General features: G+C 38.6%; 2 protein-coding genes across 2 annotated transcripts; one reads left to right on the top strand and one right to left on the bottom strand.

Moving 5' to 3' along the window:
• Nucleotides 1–5,192: 5,192 nt before the first annotated feature.
• On the top strand, nucleotides 5,193–7,479 carry LOC134860091 (fibroblast growth factor 23-like). The gene is made up of 3 exons (XM_063876938.1): nucleotides 5,193–5,604; nucleotides 6,008–6,111; nucleotides 6,213–7,479. Exons 1-3 carry the CDS (start codon nucleotides 5,382–5,384, stop codon nucleotides 6,627–6,629), a joined length of 744 nt encoding a protein of 247 aa, XP_063733008.1. The 5' UTR covers nucleotides 5,193–5,381; the 3' UTR covers nucleotides 6,630–7,479.
• On the bottom strand, nucleotides 6,116–13,078 carry tigara (TP53 induced glycolysis regulatory phosphatase a). Its single transcript, XM_063876930.1, is given in 7 exon segments — nucleotides 6,116–9,111; nucleotides 9,114–9,222; nucleotides 11,110–11,220; nucleotides 11,349–11,426; nucleotides 11,618–11,739; nucleotides 11,816–11,853; nucleotides 12,876–13,078. Coding segments are annotated over 7 exon segments (810 nt in total). The 5' UTR covers nucleotides 12,950–13,078; the 3' UTR covers nucleotides 6,116–8,833.
• Between the last annotated feature and the right edge of the window lie 1,452 nt (nucleotides 13,079–14,530).

Genomic DNA, 14,530 nt, shown 5'->3' with positions numbered 1-14,530 from the left:
GGTTTTCCATTGTGGAGACCGAGGTGGAAAGGGCAAAGAGCAAACAAAGTTGAAGATAGCAATGATGTACAGAGGACTTATAAGGAACTCTGCATGTGGCACTTGTTGTTTGTTTAACTCGGCGAGGATGTGAATAATGCAGGGTAAAATACCTGAGCATCAGAGGAGAGGGCCCCTTGTGCGTTGATTTCACACTGGATGGTCAACGCAGGGGGTTCTTGTCCTATTCATCTGAGCCATTTTTGTACCAAGGTCAAAGATATGGGCTTTATTTTTTTTGCATAACTGATATATGCATGTTTTCTGGTCCATGTTAAACTACTTTTTTCGTTTTACGGAGCTCTGCACCTGTTGTGTTATTTATTGATCAAGGCATAAATGTTTGTCTTGTAATGTGCAATGAAGATGTGAATGATTCTGCACCTTTCTCGTACTCCGTCATACTCCTGAGCAAAATATTTTTATTGTCCAATATGGCATGATAAAGCTCGATTTTTTAAAAATGATTTTGGATTCAGCTGTTATATTTTGTTACTTGACCTGCAATATTCTGTAAGTAGCAAACCACCAGTTATGGCCAGTTTGTGAAATATGGTTAAAGGAAAGTAGCCAGGCTGGTATAGATATACTGTATGTTGTCATATTTTAGCTTGTGCCCTTTCTAACATTACTGTAACGCACTGACTAAAAGTCTGTGAGCGGTAGTTCATGTGCCCTTTAAGCTCCAGCTGTTGTCTAGTAGCAGAGACAAATGTGCGGTATCTTGTTGAAGAAGTATGTTTGTAAGCATGTGTGTGTGTGTGTGTGTGTGTGTGCGTTCTGAGCACGCTCCTGTCATGTTCTGTTTCTGCCAAAGCGACAATAGAGATGGTATCGGATCAATTTACCTTGAGTCAGGAATAACAGGGCATTGTCTGAGTGTGTGCTGATGTACTGTACTCTCCTCACAAGAGAGGATAAAGATGTGAATCGAGGAAAAAGGCATAACGTCGGCTACTAGTGGATTTCTATCAGAAGAAAGCACTGACTGTGGTTTGAGCTGGTAGTTATGTAGCAAAATGATCACTTAAAAAAACAATCGAATGCTTCCAGGAAAGGGACTCTTGAGGTAAACGGGTTGTTTGATGGACTGAATACTGTGATCCTTGGAGCAGCTTGACACTCCCGGGGCTGTCAGGTTTAATGGTATCAAAAAAATCGACACCACTGATGATTGGTCAGATTTTCTTGCTATTCATTGTGCATTAAAGTGCACTTTGATCAGTAAATGATCACTTGTATCTTTTTGTGGACTGATGTTGTGGCAGTGAGGATTTGGTTGGAGAAGTATTTTTGCTGATTTGTCAAAGTATACAAAAGGTGCATTTTTTTGTTTTTGTTTATGGTGCCACTTACTGAGCAAGGGTGGATTCTATTTATTATCCCTGAATGGCAAGTGGAAAAATACATTTTCGGTGATCTATTTTCTTAGCCTGATCTAAATATGTTTTTCTGTCCTGTGTTTATGACTTACAAACAGATGAAAAGGGTTTGTTGTTGTAGTACTTATTTAGGCCACAAGAAGCTGAGTGCATCACTACATTTATGTTCTACATAGGACTAGAAACATTAATGTTTTCTTCCACATCACTTTAAAATGTTCCTAAATTCTAAACAGAGTATTTATAATTCACATTAATCTGTCAATCTAAAGTCAGCTGGTAGAAAATATGATAGAACATCTAATAGCGTGCACTTTAGCCTCTTGTGGCCGAAATGAGTGTTACAACAACACAAATTATACTGACAAAACTGTTTTTCTGTACCTGGGAAAATTTCCCCCCACCTGTTTCAAATATAACTAAATATAACAACAACAACAACAAAAAAAAGGTTCTGGCAAAACATTTAAAAGAAATGGATCGACAGAATTATTTTTCACGTGCTTCTCTGGGGCTTCCGTAGTTTCCCTTGCTACTCTTTCATCAAATCAAGCAGACATGCAAGATCAAAAGTGCTGTTTCTGATAACAACATTGTGTTTATGACTGTATGTTTTTTCTGATTTAGTGCGGTATTTTTCAGAGAACACTGCTAGGACAACAACCGATGAGTTAAAGTGGCCCCTTAAGTAGTAAGGGACACCTGATAAGCTGTTTACACCTAAAGCTACTCAGCTTGGTGTCAACTTTTGAAAAGATTGAGAAATATTACTCTGTTAGAAGTCCTACAACTTTAGCATGATGCTATTTTGAGGCAGAAAGGGTTGTACGATAGAGCGGTAACTGAGAGAAGGTAGTTAATGGTATGTCACCTTTCAACATTAACCATTACTTCCTTGATTCCACATTATGCACATAGAGCTCTGAATGGACTAGGTATATGCCCCCCCCCCCTCCCCCATTTTATTTAGGATTCAGTGTTTTGATTTTGCCCTTGTGCTAATCATACCTGTTCGGCTAGTTTTAAAATGTGTTGGTTCACAGGGAACTGGAGGTCTGTGGAAGGATCTGGGATCAGATGTGTGTGTGTGTGTGTGTGTGTGTGTGTGTGTGTGTGTGTGTGTGTGTGTGTGTGTGTGTGTGTGTGTGTGTGTGTGTGTGTGTGTGTGTGGGTGTGTGTGTGGGTGTGTGTGTGTGTGTGTGTGTGTGTGTGTGTGTGTGTGTTTCCCTGTGTGCCGGCAGCCTTTGTGTTTCTCTCTCAGTTTTCTATTCCTGCACTGAGCGGAGAGTGCTTCCTCTGAGTCCCCCTCCTCTTTTTTAACATATACCTCACCTTCTGCCTTAGTTCCGATTATTGAAATGATTGTAAATTAGTTTGAAACAACAGACTTCTCCAATCATTTGTTTCTGAAAAAAATATGATGATGAGTAAGTAAAAAAACTATATTACAAATGGTTTTCCTTTTATTTTTGTACGTATGTGCTGTGCACAGCAGTCAACTGTATTCCTGAGATGATAATAAAAGACGTTTTTTAAAAGCTGTTCCGTGATCTAATGTTTCAAAGTTGCCCGTGTGCTAAATCATGCTTCTTGTGCGCAGATTATTACAGAAACTGTTAAACGTTTGACCTCAAGCAAAAGTCATGTTCTGTTAATTACCATCAGTAGGTATGTGCCGCCCTCTTCTGGTAAAGAATCTGACTCGGGTTTGTTTCCAAATTGGTTTTCCCATAAATTGAATTTGATTCTGTGTTGGTCCAAAGACAAACATAAAAAAAATAAAAATAATAAGGAATATGTACCCTGCAATTGTTTAAAAACAGAACAGCCAGGCAGGAATGTGCAGCGGTTCTTTTATTAAAAGATAAAGTTGTTAGGAATAAAACATATCTATAAACTGTATATGTGTACAATGATAATGGACCAGAAACGTGTGTTAATGCATATTTTTGGGGCAAAATTCTATGTAAGAGAAAATTCAGGTGGGGATGAAATTTCATTTTGGAAATGAACATTTCCCAGTAGCTTTCCTGGAAGTTACTTCGTATGTTGTCTGTAATTCCAGGTTAAATAGAAGCTGTGTTCATTTGGTGAACTGCTATTTCATTTAAATGATTTAAATACTAAATTGGAATCATTTATAGTCTTTTAGCAAGTGCACCTAAGGTCAGCTGAATGTGCGAAAATGTGAAACTTTTTCTACGAGCAACCATAAAAGACAACATATACAAAAAATGCATTTTCCAATTATAGATGCAGGGTGAATGAATATTCACCTGGTTTAAATGAAGCAGCTCTTCCAAGGAAATTTCTCTGAAAATAAACATGTGCTTTTTCCAAGTCAGCACAGCAAACTAAAAACAACTCAGACCTTCGTCTCTATTGCTCTTATTATTAGTTCTCAGTTATGTAGTTCTTTCCAGGAACATTTCAAGACATTATTGGAAATCACAAACCTGTAAATAAAGTGGCACTCTGTATTGCTGTTAGTGTTTTTCTCCATCAGCAAGCTTGTCACTCTCCATGAGGTATAATTTTCTTCCAGGGACCAGGATGTAAAATTTCTTTGCTCATCATTTACAGGTGGTGATGCATTTACATGTGTCACCTGTTCCCTGCCCATAAGGTTCTTTATAATCTCTTAAAATCAACATTTCTGGAATGGGAAAACATGGTTTTTTAATAAAATAAAAATTCAAAATACCAACAAAAGATTTTAGAAATCTACCGTGCTGATTGCGTTGGTGGAATGTTAATAAGTACAATTACTTAAGTACACTGAAGATAAACTGTAATGTTGACTTACATAAATGTATTATGTCAACAAATTACAAACATTTGTATTTAGTTAGTTGAAAACAATGATATTAAGTTTAAATAAAAAAAAGAATACGTTCAATTTAATATTATTGCTTTCAACTAACCAAATACAATTATGTGGAACCAGTTTACATAATACATTTAATTAAAGCCAATGTTTATTTTTTTCAGTGTACTAAAATGCAGTACCTGTACTTAAGTATTTTAACATGATACCTTTTACATCCACACTACATTTTGTTGGCAAATGTTGTACTTTTTACTCAACTACATTTATTTTACAGACTTAGTTAATAAGTTCAAGTTCAATTAATTCAAAATATGAATAAGAATATCATATATTATTATGCGTTAAGCTACCCAGTATAAAACAAAACACTTTCACCAAGGTATGAACACTGCATTGCATCAATAATTATAAAAGAATAATTTAAAATATATGGTTATTAAATTGGCCATCCTACATAATGAGTACTTCTGTGTGTATACTTTGATGCCAATACTTTTGTACTTTTACTTATAACTGACTGTTTTCACTGTAGTATTGCTACTGTTTCTTAAGTGAATAATGTGATATCTTCTTCCACCTCTGGGTGAACGGAAGTGATAGACGTGGGAAGTGTGTACAGTTAATTAATAAGCCATGAGTCACTCTTCATGATACAAGAGTGTGACACAACATAGTAACCCTTCATTTAGCATCAGCCATTCACACCTTAGATTTAAAAGCAAGTTTATCACTCTTACCTATCTGTCCTGATCACAAACACAGGTAAATTAATTCACAGTCTCCATCATCCTTCCTCCTCTGCTGCTGTCTCTTCCTCCTCTGCTGCTGTCTCTTCATCCTCTGGAGTCTTTATGGTTGATTTGTTAGATTTGAATAAAGAGCTAATTAGGCTTCCATCTGACGCAGAACCTTCCCACGAGGCGTTGAGAGTAATAAACCTACACTCACACCAGCAGGAATTCCATCCAGCCAACCCTTAACCATGGAAAAACCGCACGGCTTTGAGTCATTTTGTAAATGAGTTAGCCAGTTCATCGACCCTCTGTTTAAATAGACCTGTTGGACTTTCTCCTCCTGCAGTAACTGTCCACACACCAACCTGAACATTTGTGCTGTTCAGAGTAGAGAGCATGCCATCCCCATTGATCATGCACCCGGCTTTCTTCTCACTCATCCTGATAGCCGTACGTATGTCTGTACCGGTGGACTGCACACCGAAGCCCCGGGGCCCCGAGCAGCTTATACAGTATCAGCAGAGCAACTTTCACAGAGAAGCAGAGGCGGATACAGACGGACGCTTCTACTTGGGGAGGAGTGGATCAATGAGGAAAAATATTCACAAACACTTTCTGGGTAAGTTTGTATACATCTATAAAATACATATCTTGTTTCATTACAGGTTGTTTTGATCATTTCAGAAAATAAGCACTTTTTTCACAGCAAATGCAACAATATCTCTGTGAAGTTTAGTTCATTTTATTTCTAGGAGTGTAATAGCATTCTCTACATACATTCTAGATGTAAAAATAATAGATTTTGTTCATACATAATAAATGTTTTGAAATATGTCCAAAATGTATCATTTAGTTGTCCAATGCACATTTAGCGATTGTCATCTAAACAGGCACACGCTATTCCTAGCAGTCAGAAATGTTCATGGTGAAAAAATATTCTTAATACACAGTACAAAATAAGATTTTCCCATCTAAAACTAATGAAAGATGTGTAAAATTGGTTTATTTTTGTTTGTTTCCAGTTATTTTCCCAGTGCAGACAGATACAAGCAACTTTGTGTCAATATTTGATTTGAGAAGAAAGCGGTTCCTGTGTATGGACTCAAAGGGAGAGCTGTACAACTCTGTGAGTATTTTTAGTATTTTTAATAGATGCACTTCTTTTGTCAGGAAATGAGTGCAACATTAACATCAACACATTTGGTCTGCTTGTTCTTTATCAAACAGAGGCAAAAGGACAGAGAAGATTGTCTCTTCCAGCGCATTTGGTTAGATCTGTCGAACCATCTTGACGTGTTTTACTCCACAAGTGGGGGCCGGCTGTTCAAACCGCAGGCAGATGAGCTGAGAGGCGCTCACCAGGAGCCCCCTGGACCCTCCTCTGGCTTCGTGGAGCGGCTCCTGGGTCCCCTGAGACACAGGAGGAGCGAGGTGGTGAACCCCTCTGACCCGTTAAGATCTCAGCCCTCACACTCGGCCACGGATCACCAGGATGCGGATATCGGGCAGCCGGAACAGGACCAGTCCGGCGCTGTCTCCAAGGAGACCATCAATTCCTGTGACGACCCCCTGCGGGTCCTCCAGCCCAACGGGCCCGTCAGTCCTGTCAAGACTAATATTGCAGACCTAGCAGAAAAAGAATAAGATACTGAACTTGTGTTCAGTGTGTGAAAAATCAAGAGGGGCTGCAAGTCTTTATGCTCTGTAAAGTCCCTGTGTTTGACTGCAGGGGGGTTAGATACCTCTAACGCTGCAGAGTCAGTAAGACACAAACAAAAGGGATTTCAATATTTCACAACTTCTGAAAAAAGATCCTTGAATCTACATTTTCAGAATTTGTTTTAATGGTACTAAAAGGCTTGGTAATGTGCTCCTGTTATATAACAGCAGCGTGTACAGATGTGCTGTTTGAACAGCAGATGGAGAAAAAGTTTGTCAACGTTCAACATGACCATGCAGAGTTTGGTCCCACGTCCTGCTGACCTCTTCCCTCAGTTAAATTTTAAACCTTGGGTCAGATGTGGCAATGCTTGTTTTGCATATGTAAAAAGGCGTGTAATCTGTAAGTAATTCTGAATATTTGTATGTACATGTGTTGATACAGTAATGCTCCATAACAGGAGTTTAGAACTAGACCAAAATAGAGCAAACTGAAGACATGGATAATCTGTCGCTCCCAGCTGCAACGCAGTCATGATTACAATGCAATTATGTCAGGTGCCGGACACCAATAGTCACAGTGATGAAAGGTATTTATTTATTAAAATTACTTCATGTTTAGTCTACTGTTCTATTATTTATATTTTTCCCAGTTGTATTTTTTTGTTCTGATACGGATAGAATATAAGGAAGTCCTTTTTAGTTGTTGCTTATATATAATAAATTACATTCATTGTTACATTAAAGAAAATAAGAACTCCTTTTATTTCATGTAACATTTACATTTTCATTGAAATTCATTGAAGCTAAATACCATTAAAAGCTTTATCAAAGATTCACTAGAACGTTTGAAATCATCTTTGCAGAAACAAATATCTTGCTGCAGTCCGCAAGGAAAGGCCACAACAATCACATGGTGATTAAGCACACAGCACATTGGTTATGTAACTGGCAAATATTAGACCTGGACAAATAATGTAAGAATCAAAGATTTATATGATGGGAAGATGAACCAATGAGGAGCACCATATGATGAGGAGTTTTTTTGGGAAAATATCTCAATGTTGGTAAGTTTCCACAGATACTTAACTTTCACTTAACTCATACTTAACTTTTTCAATTATGTAATCACAGAAGCAAGAGCCATTGAATACGTATTTTTTCATACAATCCAGTTCAATAGTCAAGAAATCATTTCAGAGTGCAATGACAAGTAGGGTGACAGTGAATGTACATGCCACAAAACAAATGTAGCATGTATGCAACTTTGCATACACTTGCCCTTGTTGACCAAGGTGTTAATTCCCAACAATGACAGAGTCACTCATTTCCAAAAAGTCAACATTGTAGAAGTTCTGCTTCGTGCTCCTACGTAGGATCTGTGAACTTCCGGAGAGTAAATATAGAAACATGGACTCATTAGAGCACAAAGCTGCCCACGTTTACAGTAATGAACAGCCCGACAGTGACATAGCGCTTGAAGCATGACACAGCATTTAAATGCTTTTTTTCCTTCTAATCAGGCAACGTGTGTTAATTTGAAATGTAATCAATATCTTGCTGGATTTCTGAATAATTATTCAAGTATTCTATATTTGGATTTTTAGAGATACTTAGAATTTAAGAATAGGGATGTCCCAATCCGATCTCAACGATTTGTATGGAGGCTGATTAAGGCGTTATTTATCTGATTAGTATTGGCTACATCGAATTTAAACTATTAAACTCCTCCACTCCAAGCTTAGTTTCATAGAATGTGTCCCAAGATTATACCATACACAGAGATCTTCTGCGATAATGCTACATAATAAACCACTAATTTGTGTTAAAACAAGCCAGTTCCATGAATTACATTATGATGAGTTCATCTATTCAGTTATATTTTCACTGTGGGAAACAAATACGGTTTTTAAGTACAGTACATTTGTTTTTCAAATTCATCATTGAATTTCACTGGTATTGGTATGACTTATTAATATTGGATATTGTGATTAACTAGAAAAACAAATAGTGAAATAACTTGATGTTAATTGGAGGAAGAAATAATCTTGAAAATAAACTGCACCTAAATACTTGACCTACATCTTTTTTTATTTTTATATTTAACTTCAAAACATACTTATTTCCACATTGTGTGTCTCGCTTTTCCTCCTCTTCTTCTCATATTCATTTCTGAAACACCTCAGCTCCTACTGTTGGACATGGTCCCCTCTATGGACAAACACACAGCGGATCCCTGACAGTTTGAACCTGTTGTCCTCTTTTCTCACAGTGAGTATGAACCGACACAGACCTGTGTTTGGACTCAATGAGAACATATGTGCTGTGCTACAACCTGGAGGCACGGAACAATGAAACTCATCCACAAAGAAGCGCAGGGCCACGCACATGTAGGCCCCATGTGTGACGACCAGAGCATGGACCGGGACGCCCCTCACCCCGTCGTCTGCCTTCTCCTCCACAGAATTGTTTCTGCTAGATTAGATGAGCTTGTTTCATCCTCCCCTCTGTCCTGCCAGTGTTCGGCACCAATTTTCTGGAGCATTTTCTCCATAAACTCTTTGACCCGCTCCTTCACCTGGACATAGGGAACGTCTGTTATGGCATGCTTCTGTTGCATTTCCTTCTACACAACAGCACTCAATGGAAATTTGTCTACGTGTAACTCTGAAGAATACAAGTTAAAGGTTGTTATATTACATTACAATATTTCCAGTCCAAAATACACACCCACTGCAGTTTCATCCTGATGCAACAACCTGTAACGAGTTTAGGAACGCTGGGAGGGAGGCCTGAAGGAGGCAGTGGTTGGGGTGCTAGCTGCTTACGTCAGATCCATCTTTGTTTATCTGCATTATCATCATCATGTGCTGGTCACGTACTTGGCTGGGCCAGAGTTAACAGCCAAGCCAAGATCTAAAAGGTGAAGCCTGACGAGAATGTTTTTAAATAGAACATCTCTCCTTCCTTACGCCCCCTCACGCCCACACATCCTCAGGTGGTGACTTTTTAATCAGGCGCTGTGACGAACACTCTGCAGTTGTTTGACGGTGGAAGGGCATGTGCTTTGACCCCCCTAATTCACACTAAGTGGCAAAAGATATACACTCATGTGGATGCAAAGGGGCTCTGAGAGGGCATGATACCTCTATGCAGAGGTTTGGTTTAACTAAGGAGATGAGTGTTTGCTGCCACCTGGTGGTAGGATGTGTACATTTTATCAGATTGGATTCATATAGGCAGTTTAAAGGGGTCCTATTCAATTAATTTAGGTTAATATGTAAGGGATAATGTGCGTGAGGCGGTCATTCTGGGGAAAACAATGTTGGTCAGCCTGAAGGGGTGTTCTTTTCCCAATAATGACCAACTCGCTGCACATCATCGCGCATATTACACGGCCAGATACTAAACAAACTAACAACTAGTTGACATTTTATTTACTCAAATATTATCAAATAACCCCCTCCGTTCCACGACGCACCGATGCTAGAAACTTTGGGATTTTAGCCTTTGCATTTACATGCACATAAACCTATATAATACACTACAGGAAAGAGGCCCCTTTAAATTGAGATAAAGTGCATCCTAAGTGCAAACGATTAGCATCACATTTTCCCAAAGCATTGTCAGGTTAATCTTTCCAATTATCTTTTTAATTGAAAGTCTATCTAAGGTACAACCTTTCAACCACCAGCAGTTTCAGGGTGTTTGCTCCTGTCACATTTTAGTCACTGTCACCTTCACTATAATATATTACACATACGCCTCTATAAAAGCAACACAATCATAGCTAAAATGTGTCTTTTTTTTGCAGTATAACACCCATACAATGCCATGACATAGAAATCAAATACTTAAAAAATAAAGTATTATAAACATTTGGGGAAAAGCAGGCTTCATTTGCATATTGAACAATTTACATTATTTCAACCTCTCTTGCCCTCTGCTGTATGCTCTGTGTAAACAGCCTGCAGTTCAGTCAAAGTTTCACTGGAGTTTGGTCAGATGACTCTTGTGCAGCCGGGTCATTCATGGATTCCCAGTCGCACTGAGGAGCATCATTTAATATTTTTATACAAGATCTTGTAAATTTTTGAGGAATTTTATATAATACATGTAAAACTACAACTTTTATCAGCTTCGATTTGTTTGGTTTTTTTTGAATGAAGTGTTGGTCTCACATTAGACTGATGCACAATCTAAAAGTAATGAATGCTACTATGTTTGCATTTGTTTTGCATTAATAAAATAGGGGCATTGAAAGATTTATGTCAGGATGTAATTAAGGAAATAATTTAAAGCACAGTATTTTTGGTAACCTGTTATGTCATTTTAAGCCGCAACAGTCAAAGAGCTGCAAAACAAGGAAAGCGAGAGAGACATAAGCAGTTCAAGACAGAGAGGAAGTCAGAGGAGTAATACATAACATCTGTATGAATAATAAAATAATAGAAAGCAGCCTCACCTGCTCCTGAGTCTCCCCCTCTGGAGGGGAGAAGTCTAGGAAAGCCTGACCAGCTGCCTTGGCCATCTCTCTCAGGTCCTGCACCCGCCCCCCCTCCGCTATCCCAAAGCTCTGAAAAAAAGTAATTGACTGGATGACTAATGTTTTTTATTAATATATATATATATATGTTTAGAAAACGTTTTATTTAAAAAAAAGTTTATAAATTTACAAGATCCCACAAAAGAAATGCCACTTACTTTCTCTTTAAGTAAAGGGTCACAAACCGCTTGTAGACCGAGACAACTGGTGTTGTGTTTCATTATTGTTTCAGCAGTCTGGAAGAAACAACACACACCATCATCATTATTATAAAAAGAGAAGAATGTGGTCTTATACTGTGAATAGAGGGTGGACTACTTTCATTGCATCTAATCATACAGTAAATTAAATATATTCTACATCGTTTGATTCATTTATTAACTTCACCATTACAGCTTGCTCTCACTGTAAAAGGAAAGCATGGTACCTGGCGGGCCCGCAGCATGTCACTGACAAACACATTGCTGAACACGACATCTTTCAGGTAACAACCTGCGGCCTCGGCCTGCTTCAGCCCGATCTCAGACAGGGGAGCGTCTATGAGCTGACCTGCATGGAATAATAGGGAAAGATGAAATAAAGACTCGGAGAAAAGACAAGATAGTGTAGAAATCTTCACTCGTACCTTGTAGCAGGCCTTCTTTATTGTACTTTGTCTCCCCACTGCAGGAAATAAATGATTCATCAATGTCAAAGTACAGGAGCTAAAATAATTAAGAATAGTTTAAGAAGCTTGGGGAAGCTTTTGTTCGAGTGTCATACATCTGTTAATGCCTTATCGCTCGCCTTTAATTCCCTACATAACTGTTTTGCTCCTACAGTCCCTTAAACCTATTAGTTAGATCTGCTCCTCTCTGTTGCAATCTCTACTAGACATCAATAAATTTATTAAATATATTTGATTTAATTTATTAGTCTTTTAGTCTATAAAACATCATACACAAATGTAATCCCTTTAATGATTTCCAGCAGCATAAACACATGTATATCGGTTGTGTTATAACTTTAAGAAACATACATTGAGGGGAAAAATAAGAGAAAATCCTTTTAGTAATAATAATAACAATAATAATACAGACGTAGTATTTTTAATAGACGCTTTTGGGCCTGATTGGGGTATTGCATAACATAGTCACTCCGAAGCAAAGGAAAAGGCAATTCATACATTTATTATTGTAATATTTGACGTATTATCAGATTAAAAACACAATTCTGAACAATCAAGTTTTGATTGTATTTTTACCAGATAATGGTAATATTATTCCCTCTGGTGGCCATTAGCAGGTACTGCCGTCGGAGTCCACAGACAGGGCTTACTGCAGCTGCTCCGTTCGAGAAACTGTCGCGGTTAGAAGCTTCAGTTGCCCTGTGTTTGCTGTTGCTATTACTCTTATCATCTAAAAGTATAGGATTTTCTGTAGGCATAACATCACAGCATACCATAACAACATACATGCTAAGACACCTGCTTTGTTTAGCACAGGTCTAGCTGCAGACACATTCAGACTGCATATAAATGTATCATCACCATGGACTGTATGATCATTACTTAACATCCAAACTAGTTAACAGGTCCACGGAGAGACAGCAGACAGAAGAGATCTATAAATAGGAGCGACAGACCAGCAGCTCTGAGCCTCTGTGCTAAACAGATGGCATTATCTATGAATGCCAACTACACTTACTGTCGAACAAGAGTTAGTCCAAACGTTAGCGCCTCCATGCTCTGCTGCAATTTAACGACGGAGGAATATCGCATTGATTTTGGTAGTTCCAAAGGTGTCCTGAAGACGACTACAGTACACCTCTCGCACTACTGAGATCGCGTGAATTTGACACTTCTCCGGTCAACGTTCTTAGGATGTATGGGAAGCCAACAGGGCCATTTTCTTATATAAAGGTGTAGGGTGCAATCTGACAATTTAACAATATACACAACTTTTTAAATGTCCAAAACTTTCCAAGACTTAAATGCCAATTGCCATGCCCTTTTAATCTTGCTATAGGAAAGAGTAAAGCAACTACATGTGTATTCACTGAATACACATATCCTGCAAGATTAAGGTCAACATGATAATCACAACTATTTTGATCAATACTACACAACAACTTTTCAACATAGTGTACTGTGTTTTTTCTCAAGATGTTTTCGACGTACTATACTATGACTTTTCTCATCATATTTTTGACTTACTAAACTATTCCTTATTTTTCAATATACATAACTTCAATTTCTTTAACCCTCGTAGGGTATTCGTTGTTTTGTTACACAGGAGGTGCTGCTGGGTCTGGTGGACCCATTGCATTTTGGGCCTTTTAATTCAACATAATCAAACCTTTAAAAAATAAAATAAAATAAATACTCACCAGATGTTTAATTCATCCCAATTGCAAGTAATATAAACAACACACATGTTATGTGTTCCCTTAACCTTTGTTAAATCACATTTATGAATAGAAATGCCACTCGTTTTTGTTTATTTTATGTATTAAAATGTAACAAAATAAGGAAATGCATCACAACAGGCATAATAAACAATTGTACAAATGAAGCAACGGGCTGGTCCTGGCTGCTCACGGGATGGTCGTGGTCCTGGGGCTGTCTGCTCGCAGGCTTGTCCTGGCTGCTGAAGGGCGCCGGTCTTGAGGCTCTTTTATGTTTCGGAGCTGGCTGATGCTCATCCTCCTCTTCAAACTCAGTGTGCTGCTCATCGGCTGGTCCTGGGGCTGGCTGCTGGCGGGCTGGTCCTGAGGCTCGCTTGCGTTTTGAAGCTGGCTGACGAGCTGGTCCTGTGCTGGGACGGATTAAGAGTCATTGGGCCCCTGGGCCTGTGACGACGAGAAAAGCCCCCCCCAAAAAAAAGAAAAAGAAGCACCACGCTAACTTCACCCTCACGCGCAAATCAGAGGCGTTAAAGGTTGCGCTAAAAGCACATTCGAATTTTATTCACTTGTATCTTGAGGATTTACAACAAGTCAAAGAACACACATAAGCACATAAGTAAAAAATAAGCAGGCGCAATGCAAGGGGCACAAACCCCTACATCACACAGATCACATCACTCATAAGAAAACTGCTTGAAATCATGCATCGTCATCAAGGCTATACAATATTCTAACCTTCGAAAGGGGGGGCCAGCTTGCAAAAGGTTGGGAACCCCTGCTTTATGGTATATCCTACCCCATTCTAACTGATTTAAGGGCTCTTTTCCGATATTAGGGATGAATAACATTGATAAGCTGTGGTTCAGGAGCACTGTATGACCTATCATATGCCATTCTATATAGTTTGGGGGGGGGGGGGGCTTTAACGTATGAGGGATGAATTAATTACACAACC

Source organism: Eleginops maclovinus, chromosome 2 (genome assembly GCF_036324505.1).
Source record: "Eleginops maclovinus isolate JMC-PN-2008 ecotype Puerto Natales chromosome 2, JC_Emac_rtc_rv5, whole genome shotgun sequence".
Classification (NCBI taxonomy): domain Eukaryota; kingdom Metazoa; phylum Chordata; class Actinopteri; order Perciformes; family Eleginopidae; genus Eleginops; species Eleginops maclovinus.
This window is presented reverse-complemented; position numbering and strand designations above follow the sequence as displayed.